Source organism: Protopterus annectens, chromosome 17.part0 (genome assembly GCF_019279795.1).
Source record: "Protopterus annectens isolate FY-2018-M chromosome 17.part0, PAN1.0, whole genome shotgun sequence".
Classification (NCBI taxonomy): Eukaryota; Metazoa; Chordata; order Ceratodontiformes; family Protopteridae; genus Protopterus; species Protopterus annectens.
Genome location: NC_056751.1, coordinates 629,026,612 through 629,047,094, shown reverse-complemented (window position 1 = coordinate 629,047,094; position 20,483 = coordinate 629,026,612). Strand labels below are relative to the sequence as shown.

General features: G+C 42.6%; 1 protein-coding gene across 1 annotated transcript in view; it reads left to right on the top strand.

The window, feature by feature from the left end:
* Positions 1 to 20,483, top strand: part of DDB1 (damage specific DNA binding protein 1) — a 2,836,764-nt gene that overhangs the window by 1,654,044 nt on the left and 1,162,237 nt on the right. Inside the window, exon 19 of the mRNA XM_044059793.1 lies at positions 6,301 to 6,424. Coding sequence (XP_043915728.1) covers positions 6,301 to 6,424 — 124 coding nt within the window. The remainder of the gene's footprint in view (positions 1 to 6,300; positions 6,425 to 20,483) is intronic.

Sequence of the window (20,483 nt, the reverse complement as noted above, 5' to 3'; positions counted from 1 at the left end):
CTAATTGGTTGCTACTATTTTCAGTGGGAAAACTTTGATAACAGGTCAAGAGCCACTCTACCAGGGGTACAGCCGCTATGACACCATTTATTACAGGCATGGACAAACAAGATATCCTGAACACAGACTGCTTGTCTTCCATCCCCACTTTCTCCTAAACATTATGTCCACACTTTCTCCTAAATGTTGTTGGGTGAGTATTCTATTCAGATGGAGGACAAGCTTAGGCGTGGCTATTATACAGGATTGTCTGCTGTCTGTCCGGATAAACTCCCAGTATCTTGAGTTAGGTCATCATCATCAACCTCCCCCCTTTCCCATTTTCTACATGGCTTTGTTGTACTGTCTTAACCCACCAGCTGTTTCACATAGTAATGGGCATGGCTACAGTGATTGATGTGCCAGCTGACTGTGATGTAGCATGCAAATGATGCATGATTGACATGTCATGCAGATTTGCATGTGACAGCATGGATAGTCATTGTCTAATCGTACTTTACCCTCTTTCTCGATGTAGTGAGGTCTTGGAGTTGGTATATTTAAGTAGGGGATGGGGGTGCAGGGGGGCTTGCCCCCTGCAAAAGTGAAGGGGAAAGAGTAAAAGGGCGTCCCTGCCTAGTCTTCTCAGCTGTTGCACATAATTCGTTGTGGGTGATCGGTAGTTGCATTCATTTCCATACATGTGCATTACTTTATAATTTAACCTTTATTTATTTATTTTTTTAAGTATGTTAATAAGCATTACTTGCTGTTCTACCTTTAACAAACGCATCTGTAGTTTAGTGTTTGTGAGCAGTTTCCCTTACAACTTGTTTTTGTACCTACTACCCTATTTCCGTTGCATATCATAACTTGATATGTCAACCTTCCAGTGCAGTACTTACATGTCGACAATCCTGGATGAATATTCATGCAGACGTGTAAGACAACTAAATGTTTATTTATGCATTTAGTAAAAAGACACCTGGTTCTGTGTGTTGGGCGGGCTTTGGGCAGCGCTTGCTACTGCACGTCCGGTGGGTTAAGACAGTCCGACAAAGCCGCCTACATGGGGCTAGGATGTTGTCAGCTGTTGCCATCTGTGTCTCGATTCAGTGTCACCCTTCGTCAGTCATGCCTGACTGTCACATGTCTTCTCTTGCTCACACAATCCATCCTTGTCTTTGCTGGATGCCATTGTTTCTTTTTACCTTATTCCTGTTTCTCCAGGGCATCTTCAACAAGTCATCTTCTGCTTTCCTGTGTATGTGCCCGAACCATTCTGAGCTGTTTCGTTTACCCTTCTTTACAACTGGATCTACTTTGGCTTTTACCTTGTCATCGTTTCTTCATCACTCCCATGGTGTGCATCCTGCCATCCTCCTCAGGTGGTTCACCTCCATCAGCTGTAGCTTTCTCAGCTGCTCTACCTTCACTGCCCTGCTTTCTGTATCATACAGTAGTACTGGTTGCTTCGCTGTTTTCTACACCTTACTTTTCAGCTTCTTTGGCATATGTCTGTCACATACTACACCTGATACACACTGCCAGTTGACTGCAGCACCAGTGATTCTAACTTTGATCTTTTTTAGACATCCATTCCCCTCACCCATCCCTTCCAGATACTTGAAGCTGTTAACCTCTTACACTAGTCTCCCTTCTGTCTTAATTGTCAGCTTCTTCTGATTTCCCTTATTTCCTGCCATGACAACCATCTTGCCTGTACTCAGTTCTATCATTTGTTGTAGTTACTGTTCAGAGGTTGCTTGTAATGCTACAACTGCTGTATACAGCAGCTTTGTTAATCTGCCCCTCCAGCCCTTTTACTAATGTAGTCCATCATCAGTATGAACAGCAGTGGGCTGTGAAATGAATCCGTATGCACAGCCATTCCAACTGGGAACTCCGAGAGTAGGAACACTGTTAGTACTTGTATCAATGGGTCCTTGTAAGTAGCCAATAATAATTCTACCATTGTTTCTGGGACTTCATACCATCGTAATACTGCCCAGATCTGTCTTCTTTTTACTTTACCATATGCTTTCTCCAGGTCTAGAAATGCCCAGTTTTGGATTCTTTCCTCATTTTTAGCTTTTTCCTCAACTATCTGTCTCACTGCAAACATCAGATCAATTGTGTTGCATCTTTATTTGAATCCAAACTGCTCATATATCATCTTTCTTTTAGTTTGTATATTTATCCGTCACTCTTTCCAGCACTTTCATACAGTGTGACAGGATTTTGATACCTCTATGCTACAGTTATAAATGTCACTTTTTGCACTTTGAAATTATATTCTTCAGTCATCTGAGATGTCTTTCTCTCCATACTGGTATGAGTACCCTTTGGAGCCTCTTCTCTCCTAACTTACCCAACGTTTTGATCACATCTTCTCTGACCTCTTCTGTCTGCTGCTTTCCCTGACTATTTTTTTTTTTTTTTGTATGGTGGTGGTTCTAGGTGGATTGCTGTTCCTCTTTCATTGTAGGCTGTGTTTGGAGTAGTTCACCTTCTGTGTGGTTTTCTTCATTCAGCAGTTGCAGGAAGTACTTCTTCCATCTTTCTTTGATGCCCTGTGAACTGGTGAGCAGGCTGTTGCTTGTATCCCTTATGAATAGTGTCAATGACTGTATTTATCTTTCTGTCCTTACCTTGCATCCTGATAGTTTCTTTTTGCATCTACTGAGTCACTTTCCAGAAGCTGGTAGAATTCTTCTGATACCTTTTTTTTTTTTTTTTTTTTTGCTATTGTGACTGCTCTCTCAGCCTATTTTAGTCAGCCAGTATTCTTTCTTATCCTGGTACATCTTTTCAATCTCCCAATTCTTCCTGTATTCATTCTTTCATATAATAACTTTTTAGACTTCTACATTCCACCACCATTCAAGGAAGTCCGGCCAGTTGTTGGACCTCACTTTTAGCAGAGTTCTCAAAAGTTAGTACTGCAGCAGTGATCCAACTCAAATATTTGTTGTGGTAAGTTTATGTATACAGCAGTACTTCTCTGGTCCCCAGAACAGATGAGCTATAGAGGCCTGTTTTAAATCTCTGAATAAACTTTCTTACTGTCCTGGTCCCCAGAACAGATGAGCCATAGACGCCTGCTTATATACATCAGAATAAAACATTCTTAAAAACTGAGTTTGGAATGCTTATGCTGCAGTCCCTTATCTACTGCCTGGAGCATTCAAGGTCACTCTGAGTCTCTGGCACCTACTTCTGTGTTACCATATGCAAAGAACACAGGAGCATACTAAGGGTTAGGGCATGGTACTTAATTTGCAGTTCCTTTCCACTGCTCCTAAAGTTTTAACAGAATATCTTTCCTCAGTATTGGTATTACTGTGGTCAGAAGGGTGTCCATTACCTATACTCTGAGGATTACCTGCATCAGGCCCAGTCCAAGGAGGAACTGCAGGGAAGCATCCTGTTTACCACCCAGCTGTCTCCAGAAGTTGAGATTTTCCTTGACTGTCTTAGTCCCGTCTGACACCCAGCACTTGCAGAGTCTTTCTGGGAGCTACCCTAGACACATGCCTGACCACAGCATTCTTACTACTGGAAGAAGTTGACCTTCTTAAGGAGGGTACTTTCTCCTGCAACATTTTCAGAGGACGAGCATGACAGGATGTGTTTCTCAGAGTTCTACGGTTTGTGTCATTCGTCATTTAATGTTGTTGGTGAGACTTCATATGCAAACTATCCATTGGTACCTAGAGAACCTATTAGAACAACATTCAGACATCATAGAGAAAGAGCTTTTATTTTTTTTCTGTGCAGTCAAGAGAATTTTCTTTGTTGGCAACAATAAGTCATTGCAAGTGTATGAGGATGGATTTACAACATCCTTTCCCGTGCACAATAAGACCCTGACTACAGCTGTATCAGACAAAGCTTGGTGGGGCACACAAGTGCAGTGTGTGTGGAGCACTCCCAAACAGAGAAAGCAGCATGGCAGTGTCAGTGAAATGTTTTTCTTGTTCTCAAACCATTCAACTTGATTGGAAATCTGGAGTCTTGCACTTAAGTACAGAAACACCACAGCTGTGTTGTATATAAGCAAAAGGGGGGCCCACTCATACCCCCCTTAGCAGACTAGGCATGCAAGTCTGGAAGTTAACTTTGCAGTCTCAGATGAGCCTCAGGGCAGCATACATGCCCTACAACCTCAGCCATATTGCAGATATTGGGTGGCGTCTGAACAGAGTCCTCTTCAGAATTCTGAATATTTGAGATGGACATTTTTACTTCCATAGACAGCTGTCAACTCCCAGATGTCTGTATAAGTTTTCCTTACAGGAAGGCATGAGGATTGGATGCCTTCTCATTCCAGTGAAACAACTCACTTTACATTTTCCTCCAATATCTTTACTTCCCTGTGTTCTGTGGAGGATAGATGGACCGAGGTTGATTCTACTTTCCTTTTTTTGGTCCAGACAGCATTGTTTTCTCTCCTAGTACTGCCAGGGAAAGACCATCTGTACACCTTCTCTCTTATAGTAAACCTGGCGACCCAGCAGTTGTGCTCACTGGTGCACTTAGTACATCCAGAGCCTTTGACTCAACTGCATGTATTGTCTGACACTTTCTCCTTTCAAGCACTACTTTTCGGGGACATGTGAATAATGAAGAAAGTCATGAAACTTAGTGAAAGGAAGTATTATCAGTGCAATATGAATACTGCATTACAGCCTCAGGGACTGAATCTCTCACCAGCTGAATTATTTATGGCCGGAATTCTGAAAAGCAGGTTACCTATTTCGGCTATAATACCGATGCCCAAAAATCAGAGCAGAGTAGAGGAAGTGCTGGAAATAATTCAGTAGTTGTTGGATTACTGGAATGATAGGAAACTACAATGATTTTCAGATTTCCAATTTTGAAGATGAAGTAAGAATCCATAAGCCGTAGGAAAGATCTCAATCTGAATCTAGTAAGATGGTTAAGCAGGTGATGCAAGATATTTGTGAGGCTGATGGAAGGCTATATAGAAGTTACCTCAGACATTTTTGTAGGACTATTGCATCAAAGTTTCAGGAAGATGAATACTCAAAAATGTTGTAGCCAGTAGAGGCACATTTCTGGCAGTTTAGTTCAGGGTGTTAAGGCTACTGACTGTTAACAAGCTTCATTCTGTAGTCCAGGTATTGATTCTGTCAGTTTCCACTTGCACACTGTGACACTGAGCACATCAGTTAGACACAGTGCTCTCTATTTGCAGATAAAAAGGGACACTTGTATCCAGTGAGTTTAACCCAGTAAAATTAAAAGGAAAATGCAAAGACCGAAATCTGTGATTGTCAACATTGTAGAAAGGGACTCGTCTGGCCATGTCTTTTGGTTGAAGTTGTAGTGCAATAAGACTAAAAAGCAGGTATCCAGAGGGGAGCAGTCTTGTTGAATACTCTGACTTTAGAAGGCAATTAAAGAACCATACCAGTAGCTGGTCTTTTCGAGAGATGAAGATACTTGAGTGAAAAATTGCATCTATTTGCATGTGTTTGAATATGAACAAATATATAGCAGCTCATTATATGTTTAGTTTGGAGTTAATGTTATCCTTAAATAATCAGTGCAATGTAATCCGCTCTGTCATATACTGTATGTAGTAAGTTTGCATTTCATAACTAAAAAAATAGCTATTAATCTCATGCTGTTGATTCAGGAGGCTAACTGCCTTTGTTGTACACCTTCTTGTGAACCCTCAGATGAAAAAGTACTTATTGGGGCTTGGTTATTATCCACAGTGTTTTTCTGATGTTTAATTGCCATACTAACAAGCCCACAAACATTGTAGACCCCTTTATCCAGGTCATGACATAGTGGACCATTCTACCAGCAGTTTAGTGAACATTCCAGTCCTGCATCTAAGCTCCTCATAGATGACAGTGGATACTTCGCTTGTGGGTGGGGAGGATCACATATGTTTCCAACACGGTCATGGGGTGTGATCCCTTTTAGAGAGGTTGCTCCTCCACAGCAGCTCTTTCTAGCTGCAACCTGGTTTATTAACTGTGAAGGCCTCTGAAACAAAGTTGTTTCCAGGGACTCATAATCCAGTCAGCAAACCATTTTATCCTGTGGTATCTAAACTGGCTGCATGAAGTTGCCCTTTGTGTTTTAGTAGTTTTAAGTATTTATGAATACAATGGGCACATTTGGCTGGAAGGATGCTTTACAGATATAAATCATTTTAGAACAGAGTACTTCTGGAACCTTAATACTACAAGAATTGTAGCACAAAATTAAAGTTATGCATTTATGGAGAAGCATCTCAGTGTCTTTGTTGCTGGTGTGACCAAGATTGTCATTGTTTTACAGGCTCTCTCCAGCAGTGTGAGCTCAAGTAAGCTGTTCCCCAGCAGCACCTCTCCTCATGAGACATCTTTTGGAGATGAAGTTGAAGTTCATAACCTGTTGATCATTGACCAGCACACATTTGAAGGTATTAGCAGTTTTTTAAGCATGGTTGTACAAAAACACACTTTTTGATGGGGGAGAGACCATTCTGTTTCAGTATCTGAACTGTTTTGCATGCTTCTTTCCCCAAAAGGGATGTTTTGGCTGTTTTATTGGTACAGCTCTCAAAGGTTCCAGGATAGCAGTAATGTCACTCTTGTGGTTTGTTACAGAAAATGTAAAAAGCCAGCGTTTCAACTGCATTTGGTTTGTAGATATTTGCATTATATGACAAAGGAATGCGTACCAAACATTTTGTACTTGTCACTTAGAGTTCATCTTTTTCGTTAGCTTTGAGCCTATTTTCGTACTAGTCTTTTGTGGCATTATTGTCTTATGTCGGTATGGAAACGTTTAAAATGTAGATAATCATTTTTTTTTATTCAGAGTAATTAATGTAATGAAGGAAGCATGTCATTAATGAGAAATGCTTGACTGAAACTGATTAGTCTGCCATCTAAATAACTTCTCCAGTAGGTTCAGACAATCAAAGTCCTGTATGTTTGCACGTGGGGAAAAGTAAATGTCAAGGTGTTCTCTAGTAAGCAGCCAGTTGTAGCCCACTCTAGTATTCCTTGCACATAGTTTAAGGGACCTGCTCAGCATCATAATCACTTTATTTCCTTCTACTTTGCAGAACTTGGAGCCTTCAAAGCAGAGGGCCCTTGTTCAGTGATGGAACTAAGTTGAGGCTTGAATGTGTGATGTTTTTGACAAGTTTGTGATCATTTGAGAAGGAACACCGTCACAGACTGCAGCTGTAGTTTTCTTCAGTCTTTTCTGTAAAGCCCACTAAGCTTTTACAGGCAGCTAATTTGTTGCCATCAGCCATGCACCAATATGATAAAAAGGTCTACATTTGTGCCACTTTGGTTTTCAGGGCCATTAATTACCAAGTTCAGATGACAAAGTACCTTTTGTCCATTCTAGAGAAATTATGGGAGGATTCTAATCATAAGGGAATATGATAACCATGCTCAGTCAAGCTACTCAAGTAGCGAGGCATTTAAATGCAGTTATGATGTTGTAGAGGCTTTCCTCTAGGGCTGCTGCCACTGAATGTTATATGTAGGCTAAAGCAAAATCCCTACAAACTGTCAAGGAGTTAATTCAGGTTCAGCCTCCAAGGTGCAGTAGGAATTATCCTACAGAATCGTGATCCTTTCCTGCCATGCAACCTAGACTAATTGAAAAAGACCAGGGGAGAGGGAGAGACAGACAGCTGAACAGGAACCTAGGCCTACCAGACCCCATAGTCAAGGGCCCAAGCAGCTGTGACTCAGAGCACTTCCTTGTCTTCAAGCCATACGCCTATCCCATACCCTCACTTCCCATCCTCCAGTAATGTTCCAGGCTTTCCCTGGTCATAAATAGGCAGCAGAATATTACCTAGGACAATTGGGTCTCCAAAATTGCAGCTTGCTTCACCTCCACGACTCACCTGTATCTCTTCAACACCAAAAGTGCAGCTCAGGGAGGCTCAGATCCAAGTAAAGCTTCTAGAACAGGGCCGCATGAAAATAGTCCCTTAAAGAGCTAGGAGCAAGGTATTATTCAAGACTCATCCTTGTACCAAGGCAAGGAACCTAGAAACCAGTTCTACACCTGTCAAAGTTAAACTGGTTCTTACTGGTCCCCAAGTTCAGGATGCTTGCTCTATATAAGCTCCTGTCCATGCTTACCCCTCAGACTTTAATGGTCAGCTTTTATCTTAAAAGATGTTTACCTCCACATACTCATAGCAAAAGAATGCAGGAAATATTTCCACCAGGCAAGTGGCAATCACTTCCAGTTCTGTACATTGCTCTATGACTTATCTACTATTCCCAGAGTGTTCCAAAAATGTCTGGCTCTAGTATTAACCTATTGAAAGACCAAAGATGTGCAGATCTACGCTTATCTAGACAATTTCTCTGTGAAAGAGCTGGAAACTTCTCTTCATCTGACCATGACTTGCTGTACAAGCCTGGGGTTTTCCACAAATATAAAGAAATCCAATCATATTCCCACAAACAGGCTAGTATTCTTAGGAATCATGCTGGTCTTGAAAAAACAAAGGCCCTTTCTTCTCCAGGAGAAGATTGGTTAGCTGCTGCCGCTTTTGGCTTTTTCCCAGTTAGGGGTCACCACAGCGGATCCACCTGTCTGCTCATGACTGGCAGTGAAGTTTTACGGTGTTGAGTTGCCAGCCCGGCTCCCAACCTTCCACAGAAGGCGCGCGCACACACACACGCACTCACGCCTAGGGCCAATATAGTGTGTCCAATCCACCTACAGCATGTCTTTGGGATGTGGGAGAAAACCGCAGCACCCTGATAAAACCCATGCAACCACAGGGAGGACATGCAGACTCCGCACAGAAGGCACCCCAGCCGAGGATTGAACCAGAGAACCTCTTGCTGTGAGGCGGCAACGCTAACCACTGCACCACCGAGATTGGTTAGCTAATGTGTTATATTTTATTTTGTTTGCCCTTTGGTAGGCATGAAAGTCTGACTGAGCAGATGGCCCATTTTCAGCAGAGACCCAGGGAGAAAGTCTTCCCCAACAGATTCAAAAACGTTTAAACAATTTTTTATTTATTTTATTTTACATTTGTTGACCGGGCTAGTCTAACTGGATATGTATCCGTTTTCAGTAGAGGCCCGGGGAGAAAAGCTCCAGTACAGGCAATAAAATAAATAATACATTGGCACAAATAAAGCATTGATATGAGTACACCATACAATGTAAAAAAAGAAAAGAAAATTCAATTTCACCTTAGAAGAGATACTAAAAATAGGAGATATAGTTATACTATGTACTACTGTATTAGACTTCTTAACAAGAAACTATAACACTACTACTAATATAAACTACTGTATTAACCTTATTAAAACAGAAACAATAAAACAAGATGAAGTAAAAAGGTTGTTGGCAATATCTAATTACTCAACAATAGTTGAGTAATTAGATACAAGGGAAGAAAAGCCCTGAAACAGATTCAATATTTTACAAAGACGTGGGGAGAAATGCTCCAGGACACTCGCAAACATTTTTATAATTTCAGAGCACTTTCCCAACAGGAGGTGGTGTCACAGAGAGGTCATGAGAGCTCTGTATTATATGGCTTCCAACATTTTTAGGGTCCCACTAGCAAAGCGTCAATATCAAGAAGATTCAATGGTTTCCAAAGAATGTGTGGTGTCAGCAAAATAGCCCCTTAAAAATTAAAATAAAGCTTCTCCCCTGCCTGAAAAGAGAATTGCTATAGAGAATAGAAGCTTGCACCCAGAACTAAGGAGTTCCTTTCCAGTGTCAGCGAACCAGATGATGATCTCCGATACCTCATACCTAGATTGGGTCACTCACCAAGCTTTCTTCAATTGCAAGACCGATGGAAAAAGCCCTTCTTCAAAAGCCACATAAAAATAAAAGAAGTGATGGCAGTTTACAGGGGTGTGATGGCATCAGACAAAAGTGAAATATGGATACCATCTTGATATTGATAGATCAGTCTCAGACTCCCATAAGTGGATGCTGCAAAAAAGCACATTTTCAAGAAAGCCACAGAAAAAAGTGTCCCAGAAGTTGACCTTTTTTGCCTCAAAAGTAAACAGGTAGCTAAAAATGTGCTGTTCAAGGACCAGAGGCCACAGGGGCTGGAGGACAAACACATTCTCCTTCAGATGGACAAGTCTATTTGTGTTCTTTCTCTTCCATAACTCTTCTCCACAGGTTTCTTGTAAAGATCAGGGAAGAAGGGCTGAGTGTGTTCTTAACTGCACAATTCTGGCCAAGGCAGCACTGGTTTCTTCTGCTACATAACTTGAGCAAACAAGAACCATGGTTGCTTCCAGTGGAGGCAGACCCCTCGACTCAAAACAAAGTAGCTTCCATTCACTCCAGTCTACACTCACTGATGATTTGACCCTGTGGATGATGTGTTCCTTATTTGTCAGTGCAAGCTGTTAGACAAGGATGTCCTCCTCATCTTGAAATAGGCCAGAAAGCCCAGTACCAGGAAAGCATAAATCTCTAAATGGAAAAGATACATGGTGTGGTGTCAGACAAAGGGCAAGCAACTCTTGCTAGCTTCTGTTCCCTTGGTTTTAACCCATTTGGCTGAGCTTTTCACCAAGTATCTCAACTCTTCTATTAAAATCCAAGCCTCTGCCATTTCTAATTGTCTAAATGCAAGCCTGCATTGTTTTCCTAACCTATGATGAAACATCTCCTCAAAGGCATTATCTGCTTAAGGCCACCCACGAGGGCCCTTACACCCTCCTGAGACCTCTGTTACTTGCTGGAAAAACTCACTTTATACCCCCCCATTTCTTGCCCAAGGTGATAATGGATTTCTCCCTAAGTCGAGCAATCCAACTTCCTGTTTTCCTACCCCAAAATCACAGAGCAAAAAAGATCTTAGCATTCCATGGATGTGCACAGACAGCTGAGGTTTTACTTCAGTAAGACAAAAGAATTTCAGAAAGTCTGATCAACTCTTCATGGCTTTTGTTTACTTATGATTTGCCCATTTTGTTAGAAGCAAGCAGTTGCCAAGTAGATCTCTTAACTGTATTTCCTTTTGCTGTGAATTTTATGGCAGAAAAGTGCTCGAGTATATTGTCTCATTCCAAAAGGGCCACAGCCTCCACTGCTGCCTTTATCAGGATTGTCCAACTAAGAAATTCTGGAAGTAGACACTTGTTTCTCAAGCCGCAGGTTTTCGAAGCACTGCAACTTTACCTCTACCTGTAGAGCCAGAGCTGGATTGGCTTCTGCAGTCCTGCAGTGGCTCCTATATTCTGCCTATCTGTTCTCTGGCCTCCCTTCCTATACTTTTTTTTTTAAACATTTATTAACCGGGAAAGTCCGACTTGGAACAAAGCCGATTTTCAGCGGAGGCCCAGGGAGAAACGCTCCAATAACTTTGGGAATCTTCCCAAGAAGTTTAGTGTAACAGTGAAACATGAACATACTACAGTTGTGTCTACTTACCATAAATGTAGAATCTGTCTTCACTGTTGCAGTATCCATTCCCTCTCACCTTTCTGGGCTGGAGTGGACTCCCTTATATTCCCTCCCATCTCCTTTAGGCTCCCCGTTTCAGGTTTCTCTTCGTTTCCCTGCTAGTGATAGTTTGGGTGAGTTGTGCTTCTGACCAAGGGTTAGGAGAGTGGGACTCCAGCAGTCCTGTGAGAGCAAGAAAGACCTGAGAAAATGGCACCAGCTGATAACTTACACTCGTGACATCCTGACTTTATATGGGAGGGTGTACGGCAGAACAAGAGGAAGTGAACAAATGGGTTCATAGGTATATACTAGGCTTATGACCACTTGGGCCTTTTTAAGCTTAGCCATGCATCCCAAATGTATCCCAACAAGTTTGGTGCCCTAGAGGTTATTTGTTATGGTATGTGTAAGCTAGGCATGTGTGGTCAAACATTTACAGGTTGCCTCTATCTATTAAAGAAATAGGTGACAAATTAAGGGTGAAATTCTGATTTCCCATCCACTGGGCAGGTTATGCTGGAATAGGATTAGGGAAGTATTCTGCTTCAAATGGGTGGGAAGCCTGTTCCAGAGAAGGGGTATTTTCTGAAACACCTGTAGCTCCATCATTTACAAAGCTTTATATCCACAACAATTAATAAAACATCCATGGGACTGGATAATAAACCAGCTGTGCTGATTTATGGTCTAAAAGAAAATCTTTTACTAGTACTGTACTCTTGTCTTTAATGCAGTACTATGTAGTACCCTTGCTTTGTGAAAAAGCCACGATGCTTCGCTAGGGACGGCTTGCACCTGTCACCCCTGGGCTTTCGGATATTGGCAAAGGCTCTTGCTACCCCCATAGTGCCTTTTTTAGGCAAGGCTCAAAAGACAAACCCACCTCCATAGGTATCACAAGGGATAAGAAACTAAGAGTAATGCTACTCAATGCCAGAAGTCTAAACCTCAAGATGCACGCACTCGAAACTCTCCTTAGCATGGAGAAAATCGATATCTGTGCAGTAACAGAAACCTGGTTCAAGGCTCCAGAGAGCACCCCAGCACTACCAGGTTATACCTCATACCATGCTTTTCGTACCCAAAACTTGGGCTGTACCACAAAAGGAGGGGGGGGTATCAATATTCGTCAAAGATACCCACACCTCCAGGTTGGTGGCACAGCACGAAGCATCAGAGACTATCCATGTGCAACTAACAGTGGGTAAAACTGCCTTCCAGTTTATAGCCTGCTACAGACCACCCTCCCAAACCCAGGAACCCCACTCAGCCTTCCTGAGAACACTGGAAAATATGAAGGTCTCTCCAAACACCATTATATTGGGCGACTTCAACTACCCAAACATAGACTGGGAGCATTACTGTAGCTCCAACACCCTAGCCCAAAGGTTCCTAGAATTTATAAACTCAAATGCTATGGAACAACTTGTTACCACTCCCACAAGAGGGGAAAACATACTGGACCTGATCATCACCGACATGGGGACTCTATGCTCCAGACCAGAAGTGTATTCCTCACTGGTAAGATCAGACCATAAACTAATCTCACTGGATATTCACATCCCGACTCCACCCCCTGCCCTGAAAACCACAGTGAAAAACTTCTCTAAAGCAAATTTCACACTCCTCAAAACCAAGGTGGAATCCTTCAAAGCCCCCAGGCCTGTGGAAAATCCGGCCCAGACCGCAGAATCCTTTATAAACGCATTCTATGAACACCTTCAGGAATGCATGGATCATGCAATCCCAAATAAAACCAAGACCCAATCCTTCAAAGGCAGACGTCCTGTCTGGTGGACCCCAGCCATAAACAAACTATACAATAGGAGGAGGAAGCTACTACATGATGGAGCAAAATCCCAAAAAGGGAAGGCATCTCTGATCAGTATTAGCAAAAAACTACGGGCACTCATAAAATCGTCTAAGGCCAGCTTCGAGAGAAAAATTGCACAGGACACTAAGGATTAATCACAAGGCTTTCTTTAGTTATGTTAGGAACCTGGGTGGGAATTCCCAGATATGCTCAGAATTAGTCCAAAATGACAAAAAATACCCCGAACCCACAGACATTGCCAACATCCTAGCTGACAGGTTCAGCGCAAACTTCTCTCCCCCCCCCCCCCACCAAAAGGGCAAATATTTATCCCAGCAGATTGCTGCCCCCCTGACATCTCAGATGCTCAGGTAAGAGCTGCCCTCTCCAAAGCAAAAAACACAGCATCAATGGGACCAGACGATGTCCCGGGCTGCGTCCTACATGAACTCCAAGAAGAGCTAAACCCAAACATAAAACTACTGTTCAATCTTAGCCTTACTACAGGATATGTACCCAAAGAGTGGCGTACAGCAACAGTGGTCCCTCTCCACAAAGGTGGTGCCTCAACGGATCCTGGAAACTATCGCCCCATAAGCCTGACTAGCTTAGTCTGCAGAGCTATGGAAAGGATCATCATGGACCTCATAAATAAAGATATTGGGGACCTACGGACACTGGATCCTACCCAGTTCGGCTTTGTTAAGGGCAGATCCTGCCTCTTAAACCTGGTTGGTTTCTTTGAAACAGTCACCAAGGCCATTGACGAGGGAAAGGTGGTCCACATAGCCTACCTGGACCTCGCAAAAGCCTTCGATACAATACCCCACTCGGGCATTATAGATAAGCTCACCAGCTTAAATATAAACCCGTATGTCACTAGATGGGTTGCAAACTGGCTCAATGACAGAACCCACATGGTTAGAATTGCTGGAGCCATGTCAGACTCCAAACCAGTTACAAGTGGCATCCCACAAGGCTCAGTCCTGGGACCTTTCTTGTTCGGTATATATTTCTCTGAGGTACAGGCCAACACGGAAGGATTGTGGCTGACTAAGTTCGCAGATGACTGCAAACTGGGCGCCATAATCGAGACTCCAGCTGACACAAGCATCCTCCAAAAGGGCCTCATAGAAACAGACAATTGGTGCCAGAGCCATGGCCTCAAGTTAAACTCCAAAAAGTGTATAGTCATCCCCGTTGGCAAAAACAAAGTGCCCACAAATTACCACATAGGTGGTAATCCATTAAGTGCAGAAGAAGTAATTCGGGACCTGGGGACCCAAGTTGATAGCAATCTCTCATTTGACAACCACGTGGCCAAAGTGGTTAGAAAAACATTTTATATAGCCCACCTAATCATGAAGGGATTCACATCTAGATCAGGGGAGGTCATCGTGCCTCTTTACTCATCCCTCATCAGGCCCATAACTGAGTACAATGCCCCTTTCGGGATGTACCTTACCAGACACCTGCAGCAACTGGAAAGACCCCAAAGGTACCTCACCAAGAGGATCATAGGGTCAAACAGATGCCATATGCTGCCCGGTTAAAGAAACTCCAGCTCTACTCAGTGACATACTGCCTGCTCAGAGGCGATCTGTGCCTGACGTATAAAGCCATGTCCAACCCGGAATTAATGGACATGCTGCACCTCAGAAAATCCATATCCCATCAAGCTACGCACTCGAGAGATTTGAACCTCAGCACTGAAATAAATAGGACATGCTGGAGGGACAGATTCATAACCCAGAGGCTCCCTTCACTCTGGAATAAAATCCCAGTCCAGGTTAGGCAGAGTCCCTCATTGACTCTCTTCAAGAGGAATCTTGATGAGTGGATGGGAGATCGTAGGTTTGCCCCGGGTATCACTTCTGTGTCACTGTTAGACAGAGGCACAGTATACTAACCTCGAAAAAGGGCATAGCAAAATTAATTTAAAATGGGTGGCGAAAGCCAAACACACTCTGGCTAGGCTTATAAATGCCCTAGGGCAGATAGCCTAGTATGAACCTATGAATAACTCCAGTTTACATTAAAAAAAAAAAAAAGAATTACTTAAGCAGTTGTAGATCTATAAGATTAACTTCTGTTATGTAACATTTTTAAGGGGTACTGTGACGTCTCTCCTGTAGGCCAATGATCAAGGAGCCTCAGTCCTCACCACTGACACTGGTGGGGAATGTTCACGGTGAGAAAAGACGCACATTATTTTCAGATGCAGCTCTCAACACCAAGTACAGTTTCCCTTAAGAACACACACAGAATGCACACTCCAGTCGTGGGGCTGGGCATTCTCTTCAGGCACCAAATAAGACACCCCACTGACCACTCCAGAGCTGAGTCCTTAGCCGGGTGTTCCAAACCAAGTCCTCCACCACCCTGTCTGTGAAATCAGTGCTGTCAGTGTCCCTGTTCACACACACACACACACGCACACGCACACACACACACACACACACGCGCACACACACACACACACACACACACACACTTTTGAGATGTAGATTTTCACTCACCCCCACCTACACCTGGAAAGGCTGGCGCAGCTTATCGGCTTTGACACCTCCACCCAGACTATAAGGTTAGATTCACTGCCACCAGAATACCTGAAGCCAGGTACTTTAAGGGTATTTTAAGAGTATTACAATGGTACCCAATTACACTTTGAAAAATTTATATTTATACAAATGCTAGCTTGATCAAGCAGCAGGACTTTAAGGAATGTGGAGCCACAGTGCCACAAAATAAATGCAATTACTCTCAAAGGTTAAATATTTTCTAAAAGACCAGCCACAATGAAATGTTTAGATGTATTTAATAACTAAAAAACATGAAAATACTGAATTACCTATTGGTTTCAGTCACTGGAAATATATAAAAAAGCACCTATGGAAAGACTGAGGCAGATACAGAAAAAAAATACATAAATTTAATCTCACTATATTTTCCTAACTGACTGAAGAATTACTGTTCCCTAGTTGCTTGCTAAAGCAAGGCAGGATGAAAGTGGATAAGGGTCTTATTAGCTCCCAAACAGGGTGCACACCTCACATTTCTCACTAGTATTCAAATACAATTTTGGCTACAGAGTGACATCACATCTGGTCACCTGACTCTGTGGTTCCCACATTTACCCCCTCACTAGAAACTCAGACAGGATATGGCACTCTTGTGTACAATACACAAACATAACTTTAGCTAAGGTTTATTACAGCATCTGGAAACTGTAAAATAAAACAATTCCAACATTTCCACCCTTCCTGCAGAAACTAACAGGCTATTCTCTGGAACCCCAGGGTAGGAAGTAGTTCACCACTAAGGACAAGTAGAGCATGATCCCAGCCCAGGCTTTTCACCACAGACATTGTGTTTCTGACTGCATTCAGACCTGTGAGATAAAATCTTTATGGCCTTAACCAAGTCATTTAATTTCAGGGTATTTTTCTTAAGGTTAGCTGGGCTGAGCTTAATCCCATCCCTTAAAATATGTGCATCCCATCAGTTATAACAATACAGTCTGACACACATGTATATTTCTTTTCTGTCCAGCCAGGACCCACTGTTGATACATTTTTTAACACAAGCAACTTTACAGATACGTGTTTAACACAAGCATCTGCACAAATCAGTTTGATATTCAAGTGACACAATTATTTACAAAACTCCAGCTAGCTATGCTGGCATGTATTACATGTGCACTGCTCTAATCTTCCTGGCACAGCTAGGGCTACCTCACATCATCACAGGTATTATTAAAACTTTTAGATCTAGTTAATCATAGTGAACATCATGATATTCAAGAACATGGTTTGTGTCCATGATATCTACACTTACCAACATGGAGGAGTTCTATGACCATGTTATTTGGGCACTTGATAAATCCAGTAGTGACTTAGGGTTGCCACCTTTTCAAATGCCCACAGTGGGACATGTTTTGTACAAACGTCAGAGTTTGCAAGGCAAAACATACCCACAGCCAGTGCATAAGACAGAACTTCACTGTTTTGCCTACGTAAATGCTTATTCTTGTAGCATTTTAGTTGCTTATTCTGTTTCTTATAACATTTAGGTGTTTCAGAAACAGAATAACTGTTTTATGCAACTATTACATTAAATATAGGAAATATGTTTGTCCTAATATCTCAGGACATTTGCCATTTTTCCAATTTTTATGCAGGACACAACTGGCCAAGGAGGGACTGTCCCTCGCAAAGTGGGACAGGTGGCAGCCCTGTAGTGACTGGTGTTATTTATATTGATTTAGCCAAAGGTTTTATACTTTTTCTCACAAGTCTCTTATGACAACTTTGCAGAAAGTGCAGCTGTATAAGAACTTATAATGATACATGTCCAATTAATCGCATTCAGTATTGCTAACACTTGGACACTTGGGTTATCACCTCTGTCATCCAGCCGGGATATCAAAACTTTACCTTCCCAGTGTTGTGTGTCCAACGTGTGACTTCAGCTCACAAGCATAGGTGTATATAAGCAGATGTACTAGTGTAATTCCTCAGACTGTCACCAAGCCAGCGATCTGGAAATCCCCGAGGCTGAAAACCCTGGTGCTAGCTAGGAGGGGCATTGAATGAAGTGTTAAGACAGCTCCCTGGGTTCTAGTGCGTTTCCTATGGGATAGTAACTGAGGAAGATAGCGTTAGGAGAAAATAAATCTAGAGGGGAAGGAGGTTGGGAAGGAATACTACAACAGTGATTAGTAGGGCATCTGCTGTGATGGTAAGTTCTTACACAACTAGACTGTGTCCTGACTGAAATTACTGTTGCAGTATTCCCAACACGTGGATGATTTACAGAGCTAAAGAGAAAGCAAGGATAGTTGCTTTAAAAGCAACAGAACTGTCCAAGAGGCCACATAGGACTGAAATAGAGAAGGCAGCTCTGGACCTTGAAAAGGCATCAGTCTTGTAGTGTTTAGTGAAAATGTGTAGATGACCAGGTTGCAGCCTCCAGAATGGACCTGACATCCACTCCTTTGTAAAAAGCTCCAGATGCTGCTACTGCTGTGGTAGAGTGAAGGTACAGGTTTGTTGTTTAGAGAGTAAAAAGAAAAAAGGAGATGGCTTTAGAGATCATCTTGCAGTGGTTTGCTGAATACCAGCTGGCCCATTTTAGAGTCCATGAAAGGAATAGTTGATCAGTTTTTCAAATGGATTTTATTTTGTTTTGTCCAAATAGAGTCTTGGTTGTCCAGAGAATACAGGATCCTTTCCCCTCAAATCTATGGGTTGGGAAAGCAGATAGGTAGGTTAATGGCCTGATTGAGAAACACTTCATTCACTAATTTAGGCATGAAAGAAGGGTCACTTGTGAAACATGAGAGGAATGACCATGAGTAGCCTGTAGCTCTGAAACTCTCCTAGCTGAAGGATCAGAAGTAGGATCATTTTCCAAATGCAAAATTGAGGTTTGCTGATTTAAAAGGAGGTGGGGAAAGCTTTTCCAGCACAAAGATGAGGTCCCAAGTAGGGGTAATGGGCTTTTTAGGTGGACTAAATTCCAGGATCCCTCTAAGGAATAAACAACCTCAGATCTGTACGCAAGTGTGGGGGGAGGGGGGGGAGCTAAGCAAATGGAGATGGCTGACAGGTTGGCTTTGATGGAAGAATAGTACAGACCTGCATGTAAGAACTCGCACAGATATTTCAGAATGGAAGGTAACTCTGATGTTTTGTAGTCCTGTCCATTTTTGGCACCAATAGGAGAATCTCTTCCATTTGGCTTTGTAAGAGCTTCAATTGGTGAGCCCTGCTGGCTTCTTGGGGAAACTTAACTCATATACTCAGAAAAAGGGTGCTTGTAAGGAATTAGAACCATATCATCCACAGAAAGAGATTTAGGTATGATATATTAGGGTGAAACAGTAACCCTTTCTGTTGTGTTAGGAGATCCACTTGGAGTGACAGTTTAACATTTGCCCCTAACTAGAAGAAAAGGGAACCAGTGCTGTCTTGGCTAAAAGGGAATCACTAACAAGAATATTGTTTTTTTTCTTTTTGGGGCTTTGGAAGAATTCTTGGAATGAGAGTTAATGGGGGGGAAGACACAGAAGAACTTCACTGTCCACTGAAAAGTGAAGACATTTGTCTTCCAGGTTATGGGACATGGGTCCCTGGTGCAGAATAGTGGAAGCTGTTTGTTTTTTGAGACAAACGAATCTGAAGTCCCCCACTGGTAGAGTATGGCTGGAAAACCTGTCTGTTCAAGGTGTATTCATGAGGGTCTTCCAAGGACCTGCTTAAAGAGCGTGGCAAGTACTTTGTCTTGTGATGGGATGTATGGGGCCATGAGCAACATGTTTTTCTGGGTGGCAGGTTCCTAAGCTCTTCTATGCCAGACTGCATAGCTGGTAAGATCTGGTCCCTCCTAGCTTGTTTATGTATGACATTAGTATTGTGCTGTCTGTGAACACTCGTAAGGTACCTGGTTTCCAGAAATGTGAAAAAACCTGAAGAGCTTGGATGAGGGCCCTCACTTCCTTCATGTTGATATGTTCCTCTGTAGTGCAGGTTTTTCCTTTTCCCTGCACTCTGTTACCTGTCCAGGCATTTTCTGAACTGGGAATGAAGGAGTGAGGAGAAGCCTTGGGTTGAGTTTCACCTGATCCTTCTACCGTAAGAGTTTGGTCTAAGATAGGGTAAAAGGGAAGTCACTGTGTTCAGAGGGTGAGTGCGGAGACCAAACTGTTTTCAGGTACCAATGGATTTTCCAAATATGCAGTCTTGGTTACTGGGAGCATTGGGATAGTAGCTGTCATGAACCTCAGAGCCCTTAGGATCTTTCTGGCTGAGAATTGGCAAAGGGGGAGGGAGGTTGTGGAAGTACTTTGTAAGGCCCTTCACCTTCTATTGAGGTAAGAAGACTTGCATTCTTTTTGTGTCCAGCCTGCAGGCCAGAAAGGTAGGTCCTGAGATGGCTGCAGGGAGGATTTTTTTGTAGTTGATTGTGAACCTCAACTGAGATAGGAGTAGAAGGGTGAACTGGAGATGCTTTAGAAGAATTTGTGGTGAAGTAGTCTGGATTAACACGCTGCCTTTGTAAGGAGAGATCTGAATTCCCAAGATTTGTCAGAAGGTTATCACTTGTGCCAGACACTTTGTGAAAACTCTTTGGGCTGTGGAAAGCCCAAAAGTCAAAGCAGTAAACTGATAGTGAGATGCCCCAGTACAAAATCTGAGGAATCTCCTGCAAGGAGTCCTGATATATGGAGGTAAGC